Here is a 27,558-nt window from a genome sequence, read left to right as displayed (position 1 = left end):
ACGTTTCCCTTGATGGGTTCAGTCTATTTACTTTTTTGTTACAGGATTGATGGTGGGATTAAACTGAAAAACTCCCAATAATGCTGAATGTATGTAGGGCCACCGACAAAATGTTTACCAAACCTCCACTCTTTTTCATTAATTAAACTTAAATGTGTGTGCTTTTAACAAAGTTTTGTCTTTTTTTTTTTAAATCTTTCACTTAATACCCAATTTGTTATTTTATAAAAAAAAAACAAGCAAAACATTTCTCAGCCCACACAGAGATGAAGAGACCTTCATTTGGGAAAATCATTGAAATGATCAATAGCTAGAGATTTGTTGGGGTTTTTCTGGTCAGCTGCTGTTTCCAAGGTCAAGAATAAAGTGTAAGTCCCTGCAATAATGCTTTAGAACAGTTTTATGGAGCGAGGCCCGAGGGGCAGGAAGTCTTTGGGAACATTTTGTACTTACACTTCACTTACATGAAGTTACATGAATGGATGCTTTACCTTTCAACCATTTGCAGCCCATTTAAATACTTAAAGTTGTTTAAAAAAAGTGACAACGTAGCAAGTTGAGAAAAGGTATTAAACAGTTAAAGTCATAGTACAATATGTTGAAGAAAGTAATTAGTCTAACTATAATGTCAGATCATGTACAAAAAATTATTAAAAAGTGAAACATTTAAAGTTTGGCTTAAGCCATCCTCTTTACCAAATAAACACGTGACAGGCGGGTATCAAGGGCACTGCTGATGATCATGGGGCGGGGGGGGGTCCAACTGTTTTCCAATCTGTCCCACAGTGGGAGTTTTCTGTGGGGCTTGGGACACTCGCGTGGGAGCCAGATGACAGGTTATTATGGCAGGTCCACACCAAGGCTACAACACAGCATTTCACAAAGCTGAATAATGGCGTTGGCGTGGGGGGGCGGAGTCTAATTCTCACGGAGGGCGCTGAACGTTTGAGGAACACTTGAAGCAGACTGACCCCCTAATATTGTGCTACTCAGACAGCAGCAGTTCATAATGAATATATAACTAGGGCTATTCCCCCCAATGTATAGAACCCTCTGACTTTCACTTTTCCAACATTTGAACGCTTGTATAAAAAGAGCCGAGAAACAAAAATAAAATTTCAACAACTTTATATCAATTCCAGCAAAAATACAAAGTTCTTAAACATAAAGATGTTTCATTACTGGGATTAACACAAATAAAGCAGTTATTTCTTTCTAATATACAAACCAAAATCTTTAAATAGCAACTGCAAAGAATAAACATGTTCAAGTTTGATTTGGTGGGCTGGTTTAGATTTGCTATATCTGTTTGCCGACATGGAGTTCTTAAATAACAATAAAAACATGACAGACATGTTTTGCATTTACAGATGATTTGACCTCTAAGAGAAATGAACCTAATAAAAAAATAACACTGTGCTAAAAATGACAAACTGACAATACATTAATGCAAGTTACTCCTGGAAGTTACGAAACTTCACCATATGAGAACATCTGTGTGACAATAATAAAAAATAGACATAAAACTGCAACTCAAGTGGGACTAAACAACCCCAAAAATATCACATCCAGCTTGTGTGTCATTTGAGAAGAAATGCGTCACTCTGTAATCTGCTATTAATGCTCAAGTGGCCATTAACTTCGTTCAAATTAACCAACTCAATATAAACACTCCTCAGGGCCTTTGCGGTTATGAAATATTGTTGCTACGGGATACAAGCCGGTATCTCAAAGTCATCTTTCGGTACAGCATTTCGATGGGAAAGCAATGCTGATGCACACATTAGTATTTTCGAAGCTCGGGTACATAAACATAGTTTCACTTGTAGAAAGGCAACAACTCTAAATGCAAGAGCAGCTAAAATTGTCTCCACATCAACAAGACTCAACACGTGCAGAAGCAGGTAAAATACTCAATGTGAAGTTGCTACTAGACTGGAAAAGGTACACAGTGATGAACATAAAGAAAAAAAACATTTGCCATGACACATACAGATCACACAGGGCTGCATGTGCATTTAATACTACGACAGTAAGAACAAAACCACGTTAATGCTCTGGTAAAACGAGGATATGAAAATAAAGCCGGCAGGTGAGACCAAATGAGAAAGCAGTTCGACTGCCTCAATCCAGATAAGAATTTAAAGGTGACGCCCGAGGCATATATTTGCACACGCACACACACACACACACACACACACACGAGGTACGGTTCACTACCTCTCCAGAAATTGAAAGCTGTTGTGGACAGGAGAATTCACATTTAGCAACACATTCCATTACTTTACAATTCATAAATAAGGCACCAGGTCACAATAGTCACATATTCACACGTGTCATTGGAAGACAGGCTGGAGATAGGAACCGCCCACTTCTAGAAGCAAAAATTGTATGTATTGAAAAACTAATTTCCCTTCTCATATCAAGCTCTCTGAACAGTTAATGCACTGAATCTAAAAAAGAATGAGAAAACAGAATGCTGAGTGAATTTAAATGTCGTGGTTATAATGCTATTTTCCCATTGGGCCATTATCTCCAGCCGCGTCGCACAGTGCCGACACTGAAACACCTGCTGAGGTCACAGTGGACTCCAGCGCATTTCTCTCTTCACACGGAAGCTTTACAAAAGCACAGACGCCTTCACATGTTTTCCCTCTGAAGAGTTCGGCGAGGGCAGGAAACGGATCCATCGGCTCCTTCTGAACACATTCCAGAAAAAGGAAGACTAAATCCTCTCAATGGAGGTTCTCTCCCTCCTCCTCTCTGCGTGTGCGTTTCATTTCGAGAGCGAGGTCCTGGTGCGCTTGGCCGGCGTCTGCGAGCGCTCCCGAGCCCGCTTTGTGGCGGTGCGCGGCGCCGAGGCCGCGGGCCTCCTCCTGGCCGTGGCGGCGCCCCGCCTCGTCATCGCGGGCTCCTCGCTCCTCCGGGCCGTTTTTCTAGACGGGCCCTGAGTCTTCGCCGGCCGCTTCGAAGCCACGTTCATTTTCCTCTGGGCCCTGGTGAGCACCTGAGGGGGCTCCAGCGCGCCGCTGGGCTGCGGCCCGGCGCCCTCGGGCCCTTTCGCCTCGGGGGGAGCGCTTTGCGGCGGTTCCTTGGCGGCGTTGGCCTTGCTCGCGGCGGGCTTCTCGCCCTCCGTCCTCTCCGCCTCGGTTGGCTTCCTGTTGTCGGCTTTGCTCCTGAAGGCGTCCGGCGGGCCGCGGTCGGGCGCTCTGGGAGAGCCGAGGCGCTGAGAGCTTCTCTTTGGTAATTCGTCCCGTGGCGCTCTGACCCCCCTCCGCTCGGCGGGATGCTTCGGCGTTTTCCTTCTCTCCATCTTCGCCGCCGATGCGTTCATTCGTTTACCGACGGGCAGGCGGGATTCCTCTGCCCTCAGCGGCGGTCTCAGATTGGACTTGACGGCTGACTTTTTGGCGGCCAGTCGCTTCATGCCGCCGCTGCTCGAGGCCTCTTTGAGGCGAACGTTGGTCTGCTGAACCTGCATCTTCTCTCGGATGTTGGAGTACTTCCTCAGGATCCTCGCGCTGGCCGGATTCTTGGATTTACCAGAGGACTTCTGGGACTCGACCATCTGCGCGCAGGCTTTGGCGGAAGGGAGGGCCTTGGTCGAAGCCTGAGTGCTGCTGGGCTGCTCTCCTCGCTCCTTGGCCTCGTGCTCCAGCGCTTTGGCGATCAGTTTCTGACTCCTGGGGTTGCTCTTCACCGGGGAGGCAATGGCAAACTTCTTCAAATGTTTCTTTAAGCGCTCGGCCTGGAGGCTGGGAAACACCCCCTGAGAGGTCCCGGAACTGCTGGACGAGCTGTGGAAGCACAGCTGGGTTTCTGACGGAAGACGCGTGTTCACCTTCTTGACGATGACGAGGGACTTTGTCTCCGTCGTGTCCAGGAACCAACGGCAAATGCTGCTGAGATTAAAACCCTTCATGAAGAGCATTTGGACCGGGGAGTATTTCTGGTTTTCTGAAGACTTGGATTTTCGGGCCCTGCGTTTACTCTTCCATATGGCGGCCTGTCTGTCCGCCTTGTTTTTGTATTTCGCTGCCGGCTGGCCCTCTTTGTCCATCTGCACCCAGCCTTTTTGCATTTTGTCAAACTTAAGGTTCAGATTTGTAATGAGGTGTTGGTTTTCTTCTGCGGTCAGAGCCTGAAAGAACTTATTGGTTGGTTTCGGGGGCTCGGCCCTGGGCGGGATGACCGGGGTGGCTGAGGTATGGGGCGACACACACACCGGAGGAGCCTTCACCTGAGCTTTCGTTACCCTTTCTGGAATTATTTTGGGGGGAGAAGTCACGTTACTCTGTCTCTCATCTAGGGCCAAAGCACTGGTAGAGGCTACAGCCGGCCTTTGTGATCTCAAAGCCGATTTCTTGGTGCTCACGGCTGGCGACTGATGGGGCATTTCAACCTTACTGCTCTCACTTCTTAATGGCATTCGTTTGGGTTTTTCTGATAACAAAGAACTGCCTTCATCTCCACTTGCAGACGTGCTTTCCGAAAATGCTACATTTGGCTTCTGCAACAAAGCAACATCGCTTGCTTCTGCCTCCTTTAGCAGAACCCGCTTACTTCTTAATGGCATAGGCTGTGATTGCATTTCAGCCTTTGAGGGACTTTGATTTTCTAAAGGACTCAATAGCTCGGGGTCAGGATGCTCATTTCTACTGTCATCTACCCCAATATTCGCAGACTGCGGCTTCTGTTCTGCCTGCAATTGATTTTCTACTGTGGTCTTTTGTATTTCTTCAAAGGACGTCTCTACAGGCTGAGCACTTTCAGTGTTTGATTCTGTCGTCTCGGGGACCACTTGCTGTTGGGACTTCTCAGAAGCCGCAGGGGAAGACGACCCGATTGGAGCAGAAGCGGCAGAAAGTGGCGAAGGACAGGGGAGGGCATGAAGTTGCTCTGTAGATGGATGATCTTGTTCTGCAGTGGGTTGTGGAGATGAAATTGAAACCCCAGCATAGGATTTTGGAGGTGATGGAGGAGCTCCAGCTGGCCTCTGACTGGCTGATCTAAGTTGCCGCTGATCTGAGAGGACAGGAAAACTATCCTGTCCTGTGGGAGCTTTCCTTTGTTTGTTCTTGGGGGGACTTTTTGATTTCGGGCTTGGTGGTAGAGCAGACGATGGTTCGTGCACCTGCTGAATCACAGAAGTACTCTCAATGGATTTTACAGCTCTGTCGGACTCGGGCAGGTGTTTCTCCGAACTCCTGTTCTCAACGGTTGACTCGACGGAATTCTTGTTGGGGACATTGCGGCTGGATTTGACCGGGGTTTTGTTCGGCGATGTGGTGCTGAGACTCGACCTACGACGCAGACTTCGGTCGGATGCCGATATGGGCCGACCGTTGACAAAACCCACAACCACGGTGTCGGCCTTTCTTAACCGCTGTGGCAGCGAAACCACAGTGCCCTTTTTTCTACGCCAAGGGGGTAATTCCTTCAAGAGCGAGTCAAGCGTCTTCGAGGACACGTCCTCTTCGTTGTCCCCTTCGTTCTCTGAAGGCAAAACAACCTCCACTCCTTCAGACCTTTTCATTTCCGTCTCTCTCCCCATCGGCTCCTCTGCTGAACCTGTGGTGTTGGCTTCAACTGAGACTGAGTTGTTGCAGTGCCTCGGTGACTCCGGTTGAACATCCTGCGTTTGCTCCTGATTGCTTTCCTCATTTTCCTTCTCTACTTGAGCCACCGGCGATGGGGCTGTAGTTAGATGGAGCGCCGTCTCACTGCTCTGCACGGCTACTGATGAAAGCTGGGGCTCATCTTCTTCAACAGAAATATCCTCTAATGGTTCCACTACTTTATCTGGGACTAATCGGTCATTGCTTTCACGCATGCCCCCTTGAAGCTCGGGCTCGTCATCTTGTTCTGCGTCAAATGGAGCCTGAGCGACGCTTTCCTCCCTTTCTGCGCTTGTCCCCGAGTCTCCAGTTGCGTTCTGTTCCACAACGGTGTTCAAATCAGTTTCCTTGTTTTCTGTTGGAGGCCTGATGGGAGATGGAGGAGCCGACTGCTCTTTGCCCTGCGACTGATCCGTCTGACTAGTTTCCACCGGAAGGTCTACGTCGCTGGCTGCTACCTCCACAGCGTCTCCCGTCCCTGGAATCACGCTCTCATCTAACCCTTCTGTGGACATTCGATGATTCCTCGACTCCCTGCAGGCTCCAGCAAAAGGCATATTTACAGGTGGCAGACCTTCAGGCTTTGACAGCACTTGCTTTGGGGTGACCAGTGTGATGAGCTCGGGCAATGGATTAGGACATTTGCCCCTCCCAGCCAAGGTGCGGACAGTTTTTAACTCCCAGATTTCATCTGAATACATATGTCCTCTGGTGCTTTTCCGGGCGTTGCGACGCGGCTGCATGCCGCGCCGCTGTTCCTTAAAACACTCTGTAATTGGTTTGTCAATAAAAACGATATCACAGTGGCCGAGATCGGGGTCAGCTATTCCCCTACAGGCAGAGTCCCTGATCCGATGATCAGAGGACGACTTGACGGTCTTCCTTGCAGTTCGCGGAGAGTCTGAAGGAATGGTCATGTGGACGGAGAACAGGCTGGCTGGTTTGTCTTTGGCGGGCCCTAGAGTATCTCTCGGCCTCGCTTGATGCGCGTGACTAGTTTGGTTGTGCCGCTTCACAGAGGAGCTGAGTCTGGCGCTATGAGTCTCTGTCCTGTGGGACGAATTCGAGTTACCCTGTCTGTCCTCCAAGGAGTCCGAGTGAGACGAAAGAGAGGTGTTGAGCACACACGACAGCTTCTTGCCAGCAGCTACATTGCTGGTCATGATTTTCATCTTAAGAGGGGCGTGATCACCACCACAGTTGCTCTCTGCCTCCATGGCGGCGGGATTCACCAGAGCGTGGCGACTGCCTGACCCGGGGCTGCGGAGATCCAAAACGGGGCCAGCAGATGTTTTTAGCGAAACGGCATTCTCTGGAACTTGTTTCATTGCACAGCTGCTTTGGATAGGACGGGACGTCCTCTGGACTTCTGACTTGGGAGTCGATACGCTGGGAAACAGTCGCTCAGCGCATGAACTCTCTGAGGCAGCGTTGGATTTCGCAGTAGAACAAGCGGTTACCTGGATACCAGAGGTGGGGTTAGAGGCTTGCTGCGTCTTGGAAGACGCCAGCGCTTTGACCTCCGTCTGCAGAAAGCCTATGGCATCTATTATCTGTCTCTGATGGTGGGGACAGAGCTTGGCCATGAATTGTTCCAGCGAGGAGGCGGACTGCAGGTCTCTGGCCTTTGCAATGGGCATGTCATGAGGCTCACTGAAGGGGGGAGACAAAAGAACAAGATAGATGGAATTACAGATCAAGACAAACATCCCTTCATCTCTACAACTAAGAGCCAAGTGTTCGTGTGAAATAATTCACAAATGCTACTCAATGATTCATCATTGCATATTTATTAGAAGAATAGGTCATTTCAAAAGTGGACCTTTCATCCAGTGAACTCGACCAATTACATTGTTACAGCTATAATATTTTTCTTTTTGCACAATGGTGCCTTTTGTTACAGTATACGTAGAGAAAATCTTACAACATGCACAAGACATTTAGTAATGGTTGCCCATTTTGAATAAAACAATTTAAACATGTTTATCACTTGAAAGAGCAGATACATTTCAGGGAAATAGAGTACATCATTTTTGTCAGGTTTTCATGTATTTAATAAATGGTGCAACAGGTGACATTTAGGTACAAGTGTTCAACAAGATATTAGCTATTAAAAATAAATCAAGCGCAACATGCAAAGTTAACAATTGTCATACATGTGAGGTTTTGTCTAGGTGGGGGCATGTTTCTGTATTTCTGGGAGGTAGGTCGGTCTACTACAAAACCCTAAAAGAGCTTTTGAACATTTATACCATCACATTATGCCAAAAATATATATCAATGTTGATTTAAAAATGTTATTTTCTATGTAAAACAAAACAAAAAGTCCTTCAAGATTCATTTTGATCTTTTAACACAAAAAGTGAAACCACATCTGGATCCCTGAGGTGACGTGTCACATGGCTGCGCTGCTGAGCACAATGAACGTTCAGACAGAACGGGTTCGGTTGAGCCTTCTCTACAACAGATACTTCCACAAACTTACATTATTTGTATACAACTAGAAATGCTGCGGAGTCTAATACCAAGCTACTAATGTTCCCATTGTGACAAAGTAGAGCTGACATCTCAAATGATATGAGGATATATAGTGCTGCTACGCTTGCTTTTAATCAGGGACCTCCTGCCTGCCTGCATTCAGTGCCTACCAGAGTATTACAAACAATATAACAGGTACAAGATGTACTACTTGATGGGGCTCCAAACACAAAATAATTTCTACAGCATGCCAACATATTTCAAATTAGAATATATTTTTTAGGTATTCAAAAAATAACTGGAATCGGACAATTTGTTTAGGCAAAGCTCCTAAACCTCACATCGCTCTTTGCAAGGTGTAAGGAGCAAAGTGGAGTACCTGAATCATGAGTGGTAAGTGTTGAATCCCTGAGGGTCTCGCTCTTTGTTTCACTTAGCATTACAGTAAGGAACCGATAAAGTACATGCCTTTTTCACCCATACGAATGAAATAACCATAAACAACCGTTTTAAACAAGCAAAAGCAAACCAAACTCATTCCAACAATATTTCACAAGCACACAAACAAAGTTGTGTTAACTCGTCCACGATGTTCATATACTGCACATTAGAGAATGTGTCGATTGCGTCATCAAACATCTTCAGTGAACCAGATTGAGACCTGGTCGAGGGATATTTCACGTTCATAGTAGCCTACTTTATACCAGTTGACTTAACGGTAAACACACCAACACTCCAGTACTTTCAATAAAACTGCCTCAAAGATAAACGTCACCATATACGACTAACGCACGGACGCATAGGATGTTGTCCGATCATGCACGACATAGCCAGTGTCATTCCTGTACACATTATTCAAATCAAATATACCTTATCTATACATACTTTTTTTATGGACAGGGAAACCATAGTCATTCCAATCCCTTGTCCACATATATTATATCAAACAAGCAAAAGATAGCTAACTTTCTTTTGAATACAGTGGGAAAATCGTTTGTCCCGTCACATCTATTATTATGAAAAAGAGTTAAATATCTTTAGTCTAAAAATTATAAACTTGGGTCTATAACAACTATGACAATTGCTTTATGTTTGATTAAAGCCATTTCATGGTTACTTAATTGATGATAAAACCAGTAATTCTTTAAATATTGATCAAGACTGCATAACACAAACAAAAATGAATAATAATTCCAAACATACACCTGTTTGAGTTAGTATGTAAGGGGACAAAACTAGTCCTCCACTTCGACAAAAAAAAAAAAACGTTCTCCAAAGCAGGACATATTAAAGCATGCTTTTGATCATAACGCGCCAAAAACAACCCAAACCCCAAAAAGTATTGAGAAAATTTCAACATTTTAAATAGATATGGGTGATTAATTCCACTCAAACTGTTACACTTTGACCAATCTACTATCGTATATCACTTATGACAGCTCTTTCTATAGACTATTTGGCTTTAGGTTTTTAACACCGGTCCGTGTTGCTACATTTAACAGCCATGAGAAGAGTAGACTGTGATATATGTTAAACCAGATGAGGTAGTGGACCATTAGATTCGCTACAATAGACAGTGAGGAGCCAGAGACCAGTTTCACCTGGCAGCACAACAACAGCAATCAATCAACTAAAATGCAACCCTGAATGACAAAGTAAAGTGGGCTTTTTGAGGAATGCAGAAGGATTGTCAATGCAAGAATAAGTTAATTAACAGTGAATTAGTAACTAACTATGACTTAATCATATTATCCCCACATGTGTGCGCTTGAAGCAAGTGCTTTGTTTTACTTTTTTATCCGAGACAAAAGTTATTCAGATATTTTGTGAATATATCGATGAAAACTATATGCAATCCAGTCCTTCATTAGTCAGAAATAATGACGATTTTAACCTTAAAGTGACAAGAAATGGAAACATTAAATAAACTAAAGTACTCCAGAATCCATAAAACATTGAATAAAACGCAGTAAGAGAAGCCAAACAAGAAGATTTAGCATCTACCATAAATTTAAGCTATTGTTAGAGTGCCAATAAATCACACACACAAGTAATAGGAAATATGTGTGCAAGTCCCTGAACTGTATGTTACTACCAACTCTCACTCTAAAAAGTTTACAATCAAGGCAATATTATGTATCACATGCCTGCAAATATAATATCTGATGCAAATCTTTTTTTTTTTTTTTAAATCCACGTTCATCTAAGCAACATAAGCCTAAATCTAGAATGCTGAAGAATCTGCATAAAATAACCAACATTGACTCAAGTTGTGCATCAACCTGATGAAAGTATTATGGGCCCTGGTCCCATACTGTGGAATGTCCTGAGGTATAAATGTATAATGCACAATGAGGAGTCCTCATGGGGCAAATTACTGGCAGAGTAGAGAAACATGGAGTTCCCTTTGCAGTGGTATGTATTGGCAGCAGGGCACAGGTGTTTACCTAAAACGTTATGAATAGGGACAGCAGCATGACCAAACCCTCTGTTTCCATAGTTACAAATATCCTGCCTGGAACTTGTAATTTGATCCAAAGTTATTGACATCTAAGTGGACTAAAATAGGCCGAATAGGTGATGGATGGATTATCACGTTTTCATCACATGGACAATTCTTGCTATGGTAACTTCAGAAAAAGGTTAGCGTGATTGAGGCATTAGTGTAACAATAGCTAATTTGGCTAGCTAGCTAATGTTAACGGGCTAGCACAATTATCCATGTATGTTAAGCGACATATGCTAAAATTGCTTGATAAAAGTTTTGTTTTTTTGTAAAATAATGACTGGTCTTAAGAGCTTCTAAAATAACAATGCTTCTAGATCTTATTAGGAAATAAAACTGAACTTTTTTATCTTGTCTACCTGCAGCAAACACCTAAAAACTAACCTGAATGTAATTTAGAGTTAAAAGTTAAGCGATACTAAGAGTTTAGCTCATTCTCTATTCGTGAAAGTGAAGAATTAGGTCACAATAAAGGAGTATCATCCTCACAAACCAGGGGTGTATAGTTAAGAGGCAATTTGTTATGTGCCATGAGCAGGCCTGACGTGTAAGTATGTACAGTATATGTAGAATACCTTCATACATCGGAAATAGAAAAAGAAATATTTCTGCCCTTCTTGTGTCTCGGAGAAAGACTTTCCCAGAGATAATACCTGAAGTGTGAAGGCTTACACTGGCACTGAAATGCTACTGAAAACTAGGTACGGTATGTTGTGAAGTCCTTTAAAAGCAGTATATGTGTACTGGTCAGAAAGGATATCCTGAAATGGTACCTCGAAAGAGGGATTGGAGTATGTTATCCTTCCTCATCAGAGGGGACTCTGAAGCAATAATTGTGAGGGGTGTGTGTGTGTATATATAAATACACACACACACACACACATACACACACACACACTGTATACACCTATATACACTCACCGGCCACTTTATTAGGTACACCTGTCCAACTGCTCGTTAACACTTAATTTCTAAGCAGCCAATCACATGGCGGCAACTCAGTGCATTTAGGCATGTAGACATTGTCAAGACAATCTCCTGCAGTTCAAACCGAGCATCAGTATGGGGAAGAAAGGTGATTTGAGGGACTTTGAACGTGGCATGATTGTTGGTGCCAGAAGGGCTGGTCTGAGTATTTCAGAAACTGCTAATCTACTGGGATTTTCACGCACAACCATCTCTAGGGTTTACAGAGAATGGTCCGAAAAAGAAAAAACATCCAGTGAGCGGCAGTTCTGTGGGCGGAAATGCCTTGTTGATGCCAGAGGTCAGAGGAGAATGGCCAGACTGGTTCGAGCTGATAGAAGGGCAACAGTGACTCAAATAACCACCCGTTACAACCAAGGTGGGCATAAGAGCATCTCTGAACGCACAGTACGTCGAACTTTGAGGCAGATGGGCTACAGCAGCAGAAGACCACACCGGGTGCCACTCCTTTCAGCTAAGAACAGGAAACTGAGGCTACAATTTGCACAAGCTCATCGAAATTGGACAATAGAAGATTGGAAAAACGTTGCCTGGTCTGATGAGTCTCGATTTCTGCTGCGACATTCGGATGGTAGGGTCAGAATTTGGCGTCTACAACATGAAAGCATGGATCCATCCTGCCTTGTATCAACGGTTCAGGCTGGTGGTGGTGGTGTCATGGTGTGGGGAATATTTTCTTGGCACTCTTTGGGCCCCTTGGTACCAATTGAGCATCGTTGCAACGCCACAGCCTACCTGAGTATTGTTGCTGACCATGTCCATCCCTTTATGACCACAATGTACCCAACTTCTGATGGCTACTTTCAGCAGGATAAAGCGCCATGTCATAAAGCTGGAATCATCTCAGACTGGTTTCTTGAACATGACAATGAGTTCGCTGTACTCAAATGGCCTCGACAATCACCAGATCTCAATCCAATAGAGCATCTTTGGGATGTGGTGGAACGGGAGATTCGCATCATGGATGTGCAGCCGACAAATCTGCGGCAACTGTGTGATGCCATCATGTCAATATGGACCAAACTCCCTGAGGAATGCTTCCAGCACCTTGTTGAATCTATGCCACGAAGAATTGAGGCAGTTCTGAAGGCAAAAGGGGGTCCAACCCGTTACTAGCATGGGGTACCTAATAAAGTGGCCGGTGAGTGTATGTATAGACATATACAAGTGTATACAGTGATCCGCTTTATGAGACGTTTTCTTTTACCAAAAAGTACTGCATTCCAATCTAACTTTATCCTGAGTGCAATAAAGGCAATATAAAACAAATAATTAACAGAACATTCATATAGGACGGCAAAACATACAGAACAAAATATAGGTAGCAAAAACCTATCATGCTTCATTCAGATTCAAAATGAAAGTGAAACCTGAACAACAGACGTCATCCAACCAAATAAAATAATAAATATGTTAAATAGTGTTTAGAATGAATAAATACTCTGAATATTACAGTGTTTTTCTTACATCTCCTGTGTCTATTTCAGTCACAGACGTGCATTTGCAAAACCGTGACAGAGACTTTCACTGGCATCCACAAGGGCCTAAATACGCCTATCAATTACACACACACACACAAAGCAGTACTGTGAGATGTCACTGAGGGGCGCCACTTCCTTAGAAATGATGTACTTGGTTCTACATAGTACACTAATGGTACCAAAAAATTATAGTTTTTAAAAAGATAACCTAGGGCAGGGAGTTCATATCATTACGATTACGTTTTTATGGAAGAACAACAAAAATCTCCTACCACTGTCTGGCAAATGCAAGATCTGATCTTAAAAAGCACATCCTTATAAAGTACTTCACGATTGTATCACTCATTGGACGAGAGGCTTCCGTCATGGAAATCATTTGCGTTCTCTTCCGATGCACTCTCCCTTTTCTCAGAAACAATGTGCAGGGAGTTTTGCAATTCTTTCCTCCCCGGTGACTGTGAAACACTCTGCTCCTCCATCTTTATAAGCTTCAGTTTCTTTTTGGGTGGGTGTTTCAAGGTGCCCAGTCGCTCTTTAACTTTGTATTCCAGGGTGCTGTGTGGTATGCCGTAGATGGTTTGGGCTTTGGACACACTCATTTTCCCACCCATCACCACCTCAATAGCCTCCTCCAGCAGGTCAGTGTTGTACTGCCTATATCGCCCGCGTTTCTTCCTCGGCTGCTTGTTACTTAGGTCGGACTCGGAATCCAGAGGACAGCTTCCCCGCAAGGATTTGCGATCCGTGTCTTGAGGCCAGTATTCCTTCTCGGATCCTGAGCTACTAAAACCTCCACTGCTCTTGTTCTGGATCTGCCTGGGTAGAATGGAACGAAGGGCCTTTCCCAAACCGCCCTCACAAGCCAATCCTGAGTACACGGTGGACAACGAATCCCAAGACGGGTCTGTTGCCAAAACTCGCACCTGGGGAATCTTGAGGTCAAAAGATGAAGAGTGAGAAGGTGAGAGGTTGTGGTCCCTGCAGGCCTCTTGGAGGTTTCCTTTCTCGTATGCAAGGGACTTTGACCAAAGTCCAGCAGCTTCCAACAACCTGGGTATGTCTTTAAGGTGCTCACTAGCCTCACTGTTGGTTTTGAGTTTAAGGAGGGCCCCAAAATGACTTTTGGAATTCCACGACGCAGATCCACTTTTGAAAAGGTCAGTAGGTCTAGAGCTGCGGCTGAGAGGGGACTCTGGGTCGCTCTCCAGATCCGGCTCCTCTTTGATGTGCAGCGCGTATGCGAGAGATGAAGAAGGCTTATAACGGGCGGAGTGGCCGATATTCTCCCTCCTCCTCCCATCCTGTAGGCTCTTCATAAACAGCCCGACTTGCCCGTCCGCTCTCAAGGATCGCCTGATTGGATGGAAGGAAATTGGGTGTAAGCAGAGCTTGCACAGTGCCTTTTTTCTCTTTTCTAAAGGAGGATGGGTTGGGGAGGGGAGGATGTTGGCCACTCCTTAATAACAATGACCTTGCTTTTGGTAACTATCCCTATATTTTAAAATAACTGACGGTTGTGTATAACTTTTAAGAACAAAAAAGGCTCATGTTTGACAATGTTTTTTATTTGCTTGCTGGGATCATAATTTTACAAAACCTGCATCAACATAAGAAATAAGAAACAAAACAGGGTAAAAGAAACAATAAAAACAAAGAAAAAGGCATTTATTGGAGTAAGTAAAAGGTCTTGGCTCATAACGCAGAGCCAGAAGGAGGCATTATTTGTCATTGCAGTACAGCAGCTTGGCACATAGCTGTTAAGCAGGGCACCCAAACTATGTCATACGATATGACTAATGCAAATAAAGCTCTTGACATTTTGTGTATGACGTTACCAGCAAACAAGCGCAGAAAAAAGAGTAAGCCAGTAGAGGGTTGTGTGTACCAAAGTCAAAAGGTAACTGAAGTGTGATCACATAAAAAGGAGAAAGAAATACAAAATATATTAAAAGAGGGATATTTCTTTTCCCAAAAACTTATATAAGATTATATTTTATCTGAGGAGTACCTTTAACCTAAGGAAAGCGTGAATATTGTAAATCATATTCAAAGAAATGTGAAAATCTGAGGGAATGATCATAACTTTAGATCATATGAGCTGTCTGAGCAGCATAAGAGGAACATGGAAAGCCACTGGTGATTAATTAATCCATATCAAAATTTAATTATAAGGCATATTTAAAAAGGCCAGATCTGTATAACTGTATCAAAAGGCTTTGGTCACCAAAAACCAAAAAGAACAAAAATATTAAATTAAAATTATATTTATATTATATATGTTTTGATTCAATTAGAATGAGTTACAAACTGATTTGGACGACAACAATTGAGGGGATGTTAATTGTATAATACTCTTATGAGCGGTGATGCTCTGCAGAAAAAGTGTGGTGTTTATCTGAAGTATATACACGATATAAAAAACAACTGAATACACTGCTTCCTTTAGAGAGGAACATAGCAAGCAAATGTGAAAGAATGTATTTTAACATCTCTAGTACTACTACAAACAAATTATTTAAAATCAATTGAGCCACTGAGGACTCAATAAAAATTGATTTCCACTGCATTTATTCTAGACTACAGTCCTCAAATAAGACTTGTGTGACAAAAGGTGAAGCAAGATGCGTTAATGATAGCAAGGCTCTAAGCCCTTCACTAAATCATTATCATCATAATCATCAGGCCAGCTGGTGCCTTTCCAGATAATAATGATTAAACACGATGCGCTCACAGAATCCTTTTAAGCCACAGTAGCTCACAAACTTACAAGATGTTGCCTAATCAGTCTCCAGCCGGCAAAACCAGTGACTTGGACAGGAAATTAGGACTAGGCAGTTCCATTATCTACAAGTTTGCAAGGTCATTTATTTGAATGGCAGCAGGATACAAACTGCATCCACAACGACATACCGCAGTGAGGTTTTAAAAGCACACTCCAGTAACGGGAGCACAAGGAATATTTAATCTGCGGCAGTTGGTTAAAAGCCCTGACCCATTTTTTGTGGCAAAAAACACTGTTAGCACAACCCTGTTTTTCATTTTCATCAAGGCATCCACCAGCGGTTAATTTTTTCAAGCCATCAACTGGCAAAGGGATCTCTAATTTCAGGAGTCAAATGTCAAGCCCGGGCTAATGCCCACGCATTCATGCCACTACGCGCTCATTCCAAATCTATTTTTTGACTCATCCTAAACTTCAACACGACATATGCTCAAAAGTATTGCTGCTTAAAGACTTGAGACTAAAGCGACAAAGTAAAAAAAGGACCAATCTTACCCTTTGAGTGTGGATGTAGCTGGAGAAAGGCAGGGACTACGGACAGGCAAACTGCTGGTGCTGCTACAGCGACTCTTTTTGATAGATAAGTCAAGAACTCCATCTGACCAAAAAAAAAAAAAAAAGAGGGGGAAGTTTTATTTAGTTTCAATTAGGTTGCCAGTGCATCAGCTGGCCTGCCACAGACATGTCGGAGTTCACATTACCTTGGTCACGCGGCACAGCCGGGGGCCTCTTGATGGTGAGGTCGAGAGGAGCATCCTGGTCAGCCATGAGGAGCTTGCTGAGGACGGGGTTCTGGTTGTGAGCAGGCCCAGCCAGGGGGGGGTCAGAGGGGCTGGTAGGAATATCTGCCCTTGAGAGCGCGGGCTGCAGGCTTTGGTCAAAGCAAGGCTGGGAATCTGAGCCACTGTCCTGAGGGGAGCTGGTTTTTGAGGTATATTCGGCAGCAAACTGTCGGATCATTCTGTGAAGGATCTCTCGAGCCACTACTGGGATGTGTGGGTCAGAGAAATTTGGCACATCTGAAAGGAAATAAACATGAAGTAAGATTGAAAGCAAGTTTGGTACCTAGCCGACAAACCGACCACACAAAAACAAGACAATAACAGTCGATGCCAGTCAGTTGTGTAGTTGTAGCGATTATAATTCATGCGTAGAACATTAACATTCTAATCATAGCGTACCTCATCCTGTCTGCAGGCAGGTTCTCTTGTAATAATAAGCACAACACTGACATCGTGCATTAAGCCCACTGTTGCTGACATATGAAAACTCACCTTTTCTGCTGAGGACCGCATTGAGAAATTCCTCTGCTTGTTTTTCTAGTCTGCTTATTGCGGTCGGATCTTTAATAAGCAGAGGTTTGGGTGAATCTTCAAGCTCCTTGTTGCTTAAGCCAATTAGGTGTTCCTGTAAAATGACAATACTGTTAAATCAGAGGTCTTCTACTTAAATAGGATATATATATATATATATATATATATAAAATGAAAAATGCATGGGAAGAGAAGGCTCACGTTCATTAAACTCAAAAACGTGCTTCAATTCATAGTCCACTTTTTTCCTCCTACAATTCTGGTAGAAGCTACCAAAAAAAGAAGAATATTTTACCTTCACTTTATCTCGTCGCAAACAACAGAAAAGACAATTTTCGTCAAATGACCAGTCAGAGACTGCTGTCGGCTCAAAGTCTACGGACATAAAACAAATAAGAAGGAAATGAAAAGTTAGTGACAAAGTCTTTGGTATGATGTCGTTCTTTAAAAGTGTATTTATAGACAACTTGCAGCCAACTTGAATCAGGAGTAGATAGACATTTATCAGCAGCCACCGTCCCCAACTTAGACTGTAGAAAGTCTACTTTAAAGTTCGTTCACTGCAAATATAATGAAACCCCAAATAAGGTCCACTATTGTTCCACAGACAACGTGTATTGTAAACATGTCTGAAGGACACTGGACTTTTACACTGGCCCCACGCCATCCAAAACACCAACTTTGTATCAGCACAAGGCATCTTCTCTTCTGCAGCCAGAGGGGCCGTCTTGTCGAGTGAATGTGGAGGGGTACCAGATGGTACAAAGCAGCAGCACTGTCATAACGCCCGGATAACAATGTTTGAACCACAAAACTGTTATTCGTGTCAGCAATGCATTTGTATCATCATAGCCACGATTTGTGGAACTGAAAATGGTCAGGTTCTTACCTTTAAATAATGTTGGGTCGTCTACCAGCTCTGGACCGAACAGACCTTCGAGAATGCTCTCAAAACCTGGAGACATAGAGGTTCAATGAATACATACATGTAAACACTTAAATCAAGGCTCCATCCTGAAACCAACAGCAGTAGAATTGAGACGCAACACAAATCCCTGTTGAGGACATCCATATGCGCCCGGAGGACTAAAATATTATTTAAAGAGTTGGAGCCTGGTGGACTTTAAGTCCCTGACACATTACATGATAATGTCCAACTCATGTCTCCTCCTCCAATTTCATTTTGAAAAGCCATATAAGCACCACTTGCTTCTATCAAAATGCATATTACCAGCTTTCACCACAGGTTTCTACTTCAACAGGACATACATTCACTCCATCCTTCTGTTGCCAGGCAACTAAAGCAGCTACAGTGTTGGAAGTGACTTCATGCTGCCACGCTTAAAAGAGAGAGCCAGAAACATGACTGATGTAAAAGTATCCCATACATTCTACCAAAACCTGAACCCAACTAACAGAGTTTACTGTTGTTCAAACCAAAGTGATTCTAACCAAAAAAGCCTATTTCACACTAATGCAAAAAACGTAAATGCATAATCAATGTGATTGTGGTATCCTACAGTTCCAGCTGCATGAGAGAGAGAGAATGTGCTATCCCACATTGGACTCTACTTAACAGTGGATTAAAAGTGTGCAAGTTAACTGCCACAGGGTCAGCAGCCAAACCAATCCAAAAACACAACATGCATTAAAACAAGCGCTAAAGAGTTCAGAGGTAACATCTGCCAACCTAAGTAAATCTGGAATAAGTGTCATTGCAATGGGCTCGGAACTAAAAGAAGAAAAAAAGGTCATAAATCGGAACCATTATGCCAACGACAAACATAATTGTAAAATAGATTACACCTAGTAGTAAATATTTAAAACCTATATAAAAAAAGCATTATCTCGTGTCAAATGTGTTGAATTGGTGGTCTACTTACAGTGCGTCTTCACAGATAACAAAATATGAAGAAAAAAAATGTATGAGCCCTTGTCGCCTACACTCTAAACTCAGTGAAAAAGCGGTCATCTGTTAAAATGCCCTCGCTCTGCTTCACTACAAATTCCCACCCACTTTTCAACAGCCAAACATAAAGAGGGTTGGGGTATGGGGGTGGGTGTGTGTGGGGGGTGTGTAACACAGCTTTGCCTATAGCTGCAGCATGAGCCTGTTTCTGGGTTAGTGCACAGGACTTCAGCTGAAGCTATCCAATCCTATTTCTGAAATATTTCAGAGGCAGGAAGAGGAAAGTAGGTCATCCACTTTCATTTGACAGAGCAGCGTTATGACATCAAACTACTCTTCAGGAATTCGGTTTGGGGCATTCAAAAAAATGTGTCATGGTGTAAACCATGACTTTGGAGGCAACATTAACATGTGAACGTTGTGTTGTGTATCGCAGTGTGGTGAAGTGACTAACGAAGATGAGCCTCCTCACACAAAAACAGCAACTTTAAATTAAAAAAAGGCAAAGGCATGCTGCCTACATGTGCAAACAATAAAATATTTATAGCGTATGTATCTGTCATGAATGCTCTACAAAATAAATGAGAATAAAAACTGGATACTGGCCACCATTAAAAAAAAATGATGAACAGGACTGACTTAGGTTTAATGAAAGTTGCCATGCGCGAGGTACTGTTGGAACCAGAAACAACTCTTTTCAGGTGACCTCTTTGAAGGAACATTCAGCATTAGTTTACTCAAGAGGGAAATTAGGCCAGAAATGAGCTTCTGCCGCATATCTCTGGTTTGATCTATGCTGAACAGCACACGGATACAATAAAAGCACGGGGTACCGAGGTACACAGTGATAACCAGACGAAAGAAAAGTAGCCCAGCGGGCATCATACCTAATTATATTGAGACCTCAATCAGAACAAAGACGTCAGGCTAATGGGTTTTTTTTGGGGGGGGGGGGTTCACCTACAAACCCGCATTGACAACGTGAAGCTGAGCATAATTAGAAGATTTTTTTTGTTTTTTGATCCTGAATTGTAATGCAGATCGTCCCTTAACGGGGAGACTTACTCATCCATGTCAATCATCTCTTTCTATTTGACGATAGGTCCAAATCCCATTCTGCTAGTTCAAGCCCTTGTCGGCTTGTTATATTTAATTTACTCCAAATTTATACTGTGGCTTGCCAGATAATTCATAGCTGAGTGAAGGCTCAGCTGAGGTATGTTGAAATTAAAAATCAAACAGCATATGGGTCTTTGCTTAAATAACATTTTAAATCATCGCTGTGTTCCTGATAAGCACAGCAGGTTTTAAGCTGATAAATACAATTGAATACTTAAAACAGACTTCCCATTTGATCCATAAAATATGGAATGATAAAAATAAAAAAAATTAAAAACGTATGACCATGACCTTATATTACTGCAAAGTTAGTATTGAACTACTTTATATGAATTGTATAGAAATGTTTCAAACTATGACCAATGAACTTATAGTGCTGTATTAAAAGCAGTTCTCATTCATACAACAATGCCATATATTCTTCTCTTAACCCTCCTATGAATATGGATGTCATTAAACTTTTTTTTAATAAACTGCTGAAGCATATTTTTGATTACCTTTCAAATTCCGGAGCAACTTAAAGACTTTAGAGGGTTGGTATAAATTGACTGCAGTTCAAGTCTGTTTTAGAACCAACTTTCAGTCAACTCAAGTAATAGTCTCCAACAGGTACTTTCATCCATAACAAAACCTTTATTGATTATAGTAGTTTACAAGAAAAGAAATATCTCTAAGACAAAAAAAAACACAAACAAGTAAATCCCTTTTGTGAAACTGAAACATTGTGTTTGGGCTTGGGACTTGATCAGTGACTACGCTTAAGCAGCGGCCTCAAATCTAGAACACAACATTTTCGAGGAGGTCGTTTCTTGAGGCTGCTGCGAGCAGATACATGTTACAATTGGGGAATGTGATCAGACACGCCCACACAGGAACATACTAAAAAGAGTGACAGCAATCGGCTGAACAGCATGATTAGGGCCGTGGATGGTGATGACAGTAAATACAGCGCATAGATTTTACTTTCCTAGCGCACACTATAAGCGTAAATTACACTTAAGCCTTCTTATGACTTTGATCTCTAGCCCACCAGAAAATGGAAGAAAGGAATTATTCAAAGTGTGCGGTAGGCCAGCACGGTATACCGGTTCAAACGGTACACCGGTATAAGTTCATACTGGTGTTACGCCGTAGCAGCTGGCGTTGCTCATCGCTCATCGCTCTTTGACAAACAGCAGAATTTATTTATACACTTTTTGTCTTACGTGTGTTGAGATTGTGTCATAGCTATAACATAGAGCAGCTGTGTCTGTTTGGAGGGGTTTTGGTTTTGGAAAATCCGACGCAAGTTACGTTAGATCAGAAAACGATTTATTGCAAAGTCTGTCGAGCCGCTGGTGGCAAACCTAGCAGCCACAACCAGCTGATCGGGTCGGCCCTTTTTGGGGTCAATGAATTAATGTGTTTACTTTAAAAAGCACATTCCGAGATACCGTCAAAATCTTTCTAAATACCGTGAGATGGATTCCAGGCCATACAGTGCAGCCCTAGTGTGCGGCACCCTTTTCACCAGCACTTAAGAAAACAAAATCCAACTGACCAACTGTCAGCTTAACCTCCTCAAATCCGATGCTTAACCTACGTTGTACGTCACTGTGTCAGTCAATGGAACACAAGGAAAACCCTCTTTATTGACTTTGGCTACTGCTGTGTGTGTGTTTGTATTTTAGGCAAATGTGCCTTTTCAACCGTAGCACAAATGCAATCATCGCCTTGGTAATTTGAGCAGTGCGAGTACACAAAACAGTGCAATGCATTTCCTTCAATATTGCGATTTATGACATACATCAAGAAATTCAACATCCATGATGAGGAAACCTTTGCTGAATCTAACTGAATACTGCCAATCAGAAAAACACCTAAATGGTAGTGCGAGGAAACTGCATTGAGAAGATGTAAAAGTTGGCTTCAGTGGAATTGTTCAATGGAAATAATATTGTGATGAGATAATATTGAGATATCTTGATACACAATAAATTGATCCATATTGACAAAAACAAGCACATGCTAGAAAACAAGATACTAGCCATATGGTCTCATCCTACAATGTATTTTTCTAACGCATCACACCACTATGCATGCAGATAATAAGTAGCATTTCTAAAACCACTTCACCTGACATAACACAAATGTTGTTTTCGAGCTTGCTACAAACAAACACTCTCTCCTGACAACATTATGTAACCTCATTAGGCAGCTAGGATACAGTCTGTGTATCTTTCAAAACACATACATTATGATGGTGATCAACACGAGTTCCCTCTATATCCATTATTCCTCCTGACCCTTTGCCTTTTTAAAAAGGGGGAGGGGGTGGGTAACGGAGGTTACATCCTTAACTTGCGTTATGTTCTGCATATCATTTAAACATGAATATCAAACACTAACATTTAGCCTCCTCAAACGACTGCAGTGCTCTTTGCAGTGGACGAGCCACCAAGCTCTCTGCCGCTCCAGAATGTACAGTGCTGCATCAACCCCCACTCGGCCCATCCCCCACTCAAACTACTGTACACATGCTATCTCAGAAGGAGTGCCCACAAGCTCGTAGAAAATTAAAACCAGTATGAAGCCAAAATAAACCTTGCTTAATCTGGCATGTTGAGCTACATCCTTTGGAAGTGCTGGAGGGATTGACCGTCCATTAACATTTCTATCTTTTAAGAATCCATCATAGCCTAAAAAAAAATAAAGGAAAAAATAAATATGACTGTGTCACCAAACAACTATGATAGGGAGCCTCATCTTTCTTCAAATAAAATCATACTTCTGTTCACATAGCACTGATCATATGGGGTAATTTTGTATGAGGAGTCACTAATATCCTTGAGCGATTCTCTCCGAAGATGTTAGACTGGATGGATGAGTGCAGAGATGTAAAAATTGCACAAATTAGTCAACCTAAAGTACACAACTGTTTTCATCCCCATGACATACAGACCAAGCCGCATGCCTAACCATCTAAAAAGCTATTCTCCGTTTCCTTTTCTGCTTTCCACAAAAAGGTACGTCAGTGTGTCAACAAACCTCAGCCAGATGGGAGTTTTAAAGCAAATAAGGAAAAAAGTAGGCCAAAAGCTTATTAGAGCATGAACAAAAAAATAAACAGGATAAGCTAAAGTTTAAATAATATACAAGACAATCTGCCTGATTTGTTTGAGCACTTACTCAATTCCACTCACCCACATGTCCAAAGCAAGCATGAAAAACTGGCATTCTCAAATATTAGCTGGTGCTTTTCCAGCGCAACTTTTCCCAAATCCAGACAGAGCACACATTTTCAGTTTTTTTTCATCCTGGGGCTGCTGGACCATGAACGCATGTATAGGCAAACATACGGACAATTGTTGCTGCTGTTCGAGGGGACAATTGCCCTTGTCTTTGCCCTGCAGTTTTACCACACACATTAAATACACAAAGACAAAATGTCCATTTCAGCGTCAGCAGGGTGGTGGTGGCGTGCAGCCCTCTCCACCAAAAAGCCAAACAAAAGTATGCCCTTGTTGTCACGGACAGAATATGCCATTCTACAGCATGCAGACTGATGCCGTTGTCATGTACCCTGCAGCTTTACAGTCATGGCCCAAACACAAGGGACATTTGTCAATCATGAAGGGGTTAACTGACTAAGTGAGCAGTCCTCGGTCTGAAGCTAGTGTTAAGTCAGAAAACTATTGTTCTCTCACGATTTGCCATTTCGATGACAAGCACAAAGCTCACCTAGTATTGTAGCAGCTCAGCTGGAATTAGTTGGTTTTGGATGAGTCTCCAGATATCGCTGGCATAGTTCTTATTAAAGCCAGTAGCAAGTACAATTAAAATACCAAGTCCCATCAATTAGTAGTTATAGCTTTACTATAAGCACAAAGACGCAAATGATGACTAAAACATGATACATAATGTTGGGCCTGAAAATGAGTTAAGATGGACTATGACTGACAAGCAGGAGGCAGAAAGCTTTAGCTGCTCAGAGTTTTGTTGCACTTGTTCTAGATGAAGTCAGCATCTAACCTGCCCTGAATAAACCAAGAGCTGAACATGTTTAACATGCAACACCACGTTACTCTTAAAGAAGGAGGAATCCTAATAAAATATAAACTAACTTGAGATGTAGTCTGGTTGACTTCTGACACATCACATAACTACTCCATAAACTAATGTCAAGAATTTAGTGCACCGCATAGTACAGCCTTGTACAAGTATTACACATGTGAATAAGACCTATACATAGCGGAAGCTTTAATTGAGATTGATTTAATGTGACATTTTGAGATCAGCAGCATCAGAAACAGCGTTATTGTTTTTTAAATTACATTTTGCCCCCGTGGTTCAAACGCTGTTTCAAATTTGGTTTATTGTTCAGCCAAACCTAACACAAGAAAAAAACATTGCAATACTTTTTGTGCATTCAATAACTGCAGTGAAACACTGTATATTGCATAACGTATGACAGAGACCCTTAACAAAAAAATGGATTGACAATTTATCAATGGGCGCATAGATCCTTCCCTGTCCTTGTTATAGACGTTTGCATTTCATATCCATTCAAAAGCAGGCAGTGAAGTATACAATGGAAATGTCCTGAAAAAAGCATGCTACATTCAAAACAGGAAATAATGTGTTCTATATTTTCCCAATGAGATTGATACAAGTTCCTATGAATTCTCACTAAACAAGTAAAAAAAGAAAAGCTGATCTGATTTGAACATTAGGGTCAATAAGCAACTCTCGTCTCCTTGTTTGTGTGATCTGTTTAGATGATGCTTAGTGTCCACAATGGGTGTTGCTATGTTACTAAGTCAAAAGAAAAAGGTTGGCAAGGGATGGATTTAGAAATGGCCTCGCCCTCAAACCATTCTATTAAATAGGGAAAACGACTAATGTAAACATAAGCCATCTATCTGTATGTATGGAGCAGAACAGTGAGAGGGTGGATTATAAAATGTATCACATGTGATATGTTTTATGAATTGTTTCAGAAGAAAAGCAACAATCAACCACAAAAATATCTACTAAGTCAAAGCATACATATGTCATATTGTTTTACTTCACTCAGAGGCAGACCAATGGCAGAAAAAAACCAACATTCTTATAAACAGCTAATTCAACAGCGAACATCACACAAACCATCTGTGAACAAGAGAGGTTATGGAGTGAAGTCACATAAAGCTTATTATCAGCTAACCCATCAAGTAACTTATTTAGCCTAAATTGCCAACCCAACACACACACTTAATAATAAGAGCTTTAAACCACCAATGCGCCGATAATACCCTTTGTTATTTGTTTACAAGGAGCCTGACAAACTAACGTTAGAGAGGTTTATTCGCGTAACGTCGTGGAAATTGGAAATGGGAAACTCCCTCCCTCCCCCCCCAGCAGTGGGGTCTCGGCCACTTCCTCAAAGCAATATTGCGCGCCCACCGGAGGTGATTTGAGAGAAGCGAGCAGGTTTTAAACGTTAACTGCAAACGTCCACTAACGGCTTCCCTCCCCCATCCAAAATACAGTATCATCTCACGGGAACGCGCATTTTATCAAACGGGAGTCTTTTTGGCCGACGCGACGCGTAAGAAGACACTCCCTTTAAAACAAGCACGGTGCCCTTTAAACAAACTAACGCTACGCCAGGAACGTTAGACAACTTAATTCTGCCGTTGGGCTTTAAAAAAGAATAAAAACAGCGAGGAACCACGTAAAGTACGGAACCATTGTCACAAAACGCAACATTTAAGTAACCGCTCGGCCCGGCTAGCGCGAGAAGGAAACAGTTGAGGACAAAAAGTCGCACGGAGATGCCCCGAGAAGAGTCGGCTTACCGAAGGGTTATTTACATCGACAACAGGCACGCAGATATGCAATTCAATCATTAAAATCGTATGCTGTGTAACTGGCTTCATCCTTACCTACACAGTGAACGAGTTTGTGTCGCCAAGAATCAAGTTCCTGCCGAAAGCCGCGCCTGTCGATTGTGCATTGCTGGCTTTTACACTGACTCGCCATTTTCTATCGTTCTTGTGTGGCGGGCACGAGCTCGGCAGGAGGAAGCGCTCTGCTATGTGAGCGCGCACCTCTGTGTCGAGGAGGAAATCACTCCAGAGGGAAATGTAGGCTTCACTCGCAGCGCGACCAAACCAAATAGTGTTAAGCAAATCAGAAATTAATTAAACGGACACGCGGTTTAATTCATTTTATGAAATGATAATAATGATTTATACATCCAACTGGCTAATGCAACCAACAATATGGTAATTGCACTTAATGATAAATATGAAGGTATATTTTCCCTTTAATGGTTGTCAGCGTTGAATAGACTACCCAAGACTAGAATACTGACCAGGCGAAGTGGGCAACTGTTTATGGCCCCCAAAACGTTCGAGGGCCCAGATTTACTACATGGAAATATTGTGTGGTTATTTTTAAAAAAGGCAGATACTGCATTTTAACCAATGTTTTTGTCATGGTTAATCGCTGGTGAACAGTTGCGACTGAACTTTCTTGACAATACTTGGGTTGCTATGATTAGCTGACTGGTGATCAACCACTTAATAATTACATTATAGATTGCCATGATTTGTTGTGCAGGTATTCAGTTACCCAAGGATGTATGCAGCTTTGGTGTTTATCCGACTTTTCCTAGTGCCTCCCAAGCAAGTTAATCTGACTTGACTTTACCTTTAAACCAGGTCAGATTTGTTTGAACATATATGCTTTGAAATATTTTGATCAACACTTTCTGTGAAATTGCCTTGTTGGAGGAGGCAATGCCTAATCCTAGATTTAGATGTTGCCTTAGTTCGATTTTCCGAAACAGTACAAATCTAACAGCTTTTCAAACATTGCTATGCTTTACTGGTAAGAAGGGTTTAAGAAATGACTTAAAGCTAAGTTACCTAAATACCTGACTTGTTATTGTTGTAATTGGTATTTTACAGTGATGTTAGTCTAGTAATCGTAGTAGTCGTAACAGCCTAGTGTTGGTAATAATAATAACATCTTAATATACAGTCCAGTCACTTTGTATGTTATAGCCAACACATCTGAACAAAATACAAACTAATATACAAATAAACTCTAATTGTGTGCTCTAATAAGCTGCACACAATTGTCCAACAGCCTTTTATGAATATATCTGACACAGTCTCTGAAGAGTGGCAAGTTACGGCCAATCGGAGAAAGTTGTTAATAAGAGCCAACAACAGTCCAGCAATGAAACAGTGCGGCGGTGAGGCTGCAGTGACGCTGTCGTCATGCTGCCTTCAAGAGCTGGTGGAATCATTGCAATCCTGGGCTGAGCAGCGCGTGAACGCAATGCACCATCAAAAAGCCCAAACACGACTTGAAGAAAGATGAGGCTCCCTATCA

General features: G+C 42.4%; 1 protein-coding gene across 2 annotated transcripts; it reads right to left on the bottom strand.

The window, feature by feature from the left end:
* Nucleotides 1-1,111: 1,111 nt before the first annotated feature.
* wu:fc17b08 (serine/arginine repetitive matrix protein 2) lies at nt 1,112-26,265 on the bottom strand. 2 transcript variants are annotated; one of them, XM_037465229.2, is made up of 7 exons: nt 26,100-26,265; nt 18,055-18,120; nt 17,461-17,540; nt 17,127-17,259; nt 16,554-16,871; nt 16,348-16,450; nt 1,112-7,271 (listed from the first exon to the last, which is right to left on the bottom strand). In XM_037465229.2, exons 1-7 carry the CDS (start codon nt 26,194-26,196, stop codon nt 2,777-2,779), a joined length of 5,292 nt encoding a protein of 1,763 aa, XP_037321126.2. In that variant the 5' UTR covers nt 26,197-26,265; the 3' UTR covers nt 1,112-2,776. The 2 variants fall into 2 exon arrangements, with proteins under 2 accessions (XP_037321126.2, XP_037321127.2); XM_037465230.2 differs by lacking the exon at nt 26,100-26,265 and adding an exon at nt 19,049-19,101.
* Nucleotides 26,266-27,558: the final 1,293 nt, after the last annotated feature.

Source organism: Pungitius pungitius, chromosome 13, assembly GCF_949316345.1.
Source record: "Pungitius pungitius chromosome 13, fPunPun2.1, whole genome shotgun sequence".
In the NCBI taxonomy this organism is placed as follows: domain Eukaryota; kingdom Metazoa; phylum Chordata; class Actinopteri; order Perciformes; family Gasterosteidae; genus Pungitius; species Pungitius pungitius.
Note: the sequence above shows the minus strand (reverse complement) of the source record. Positions and strands in the feature narration are given on the sequence as shown.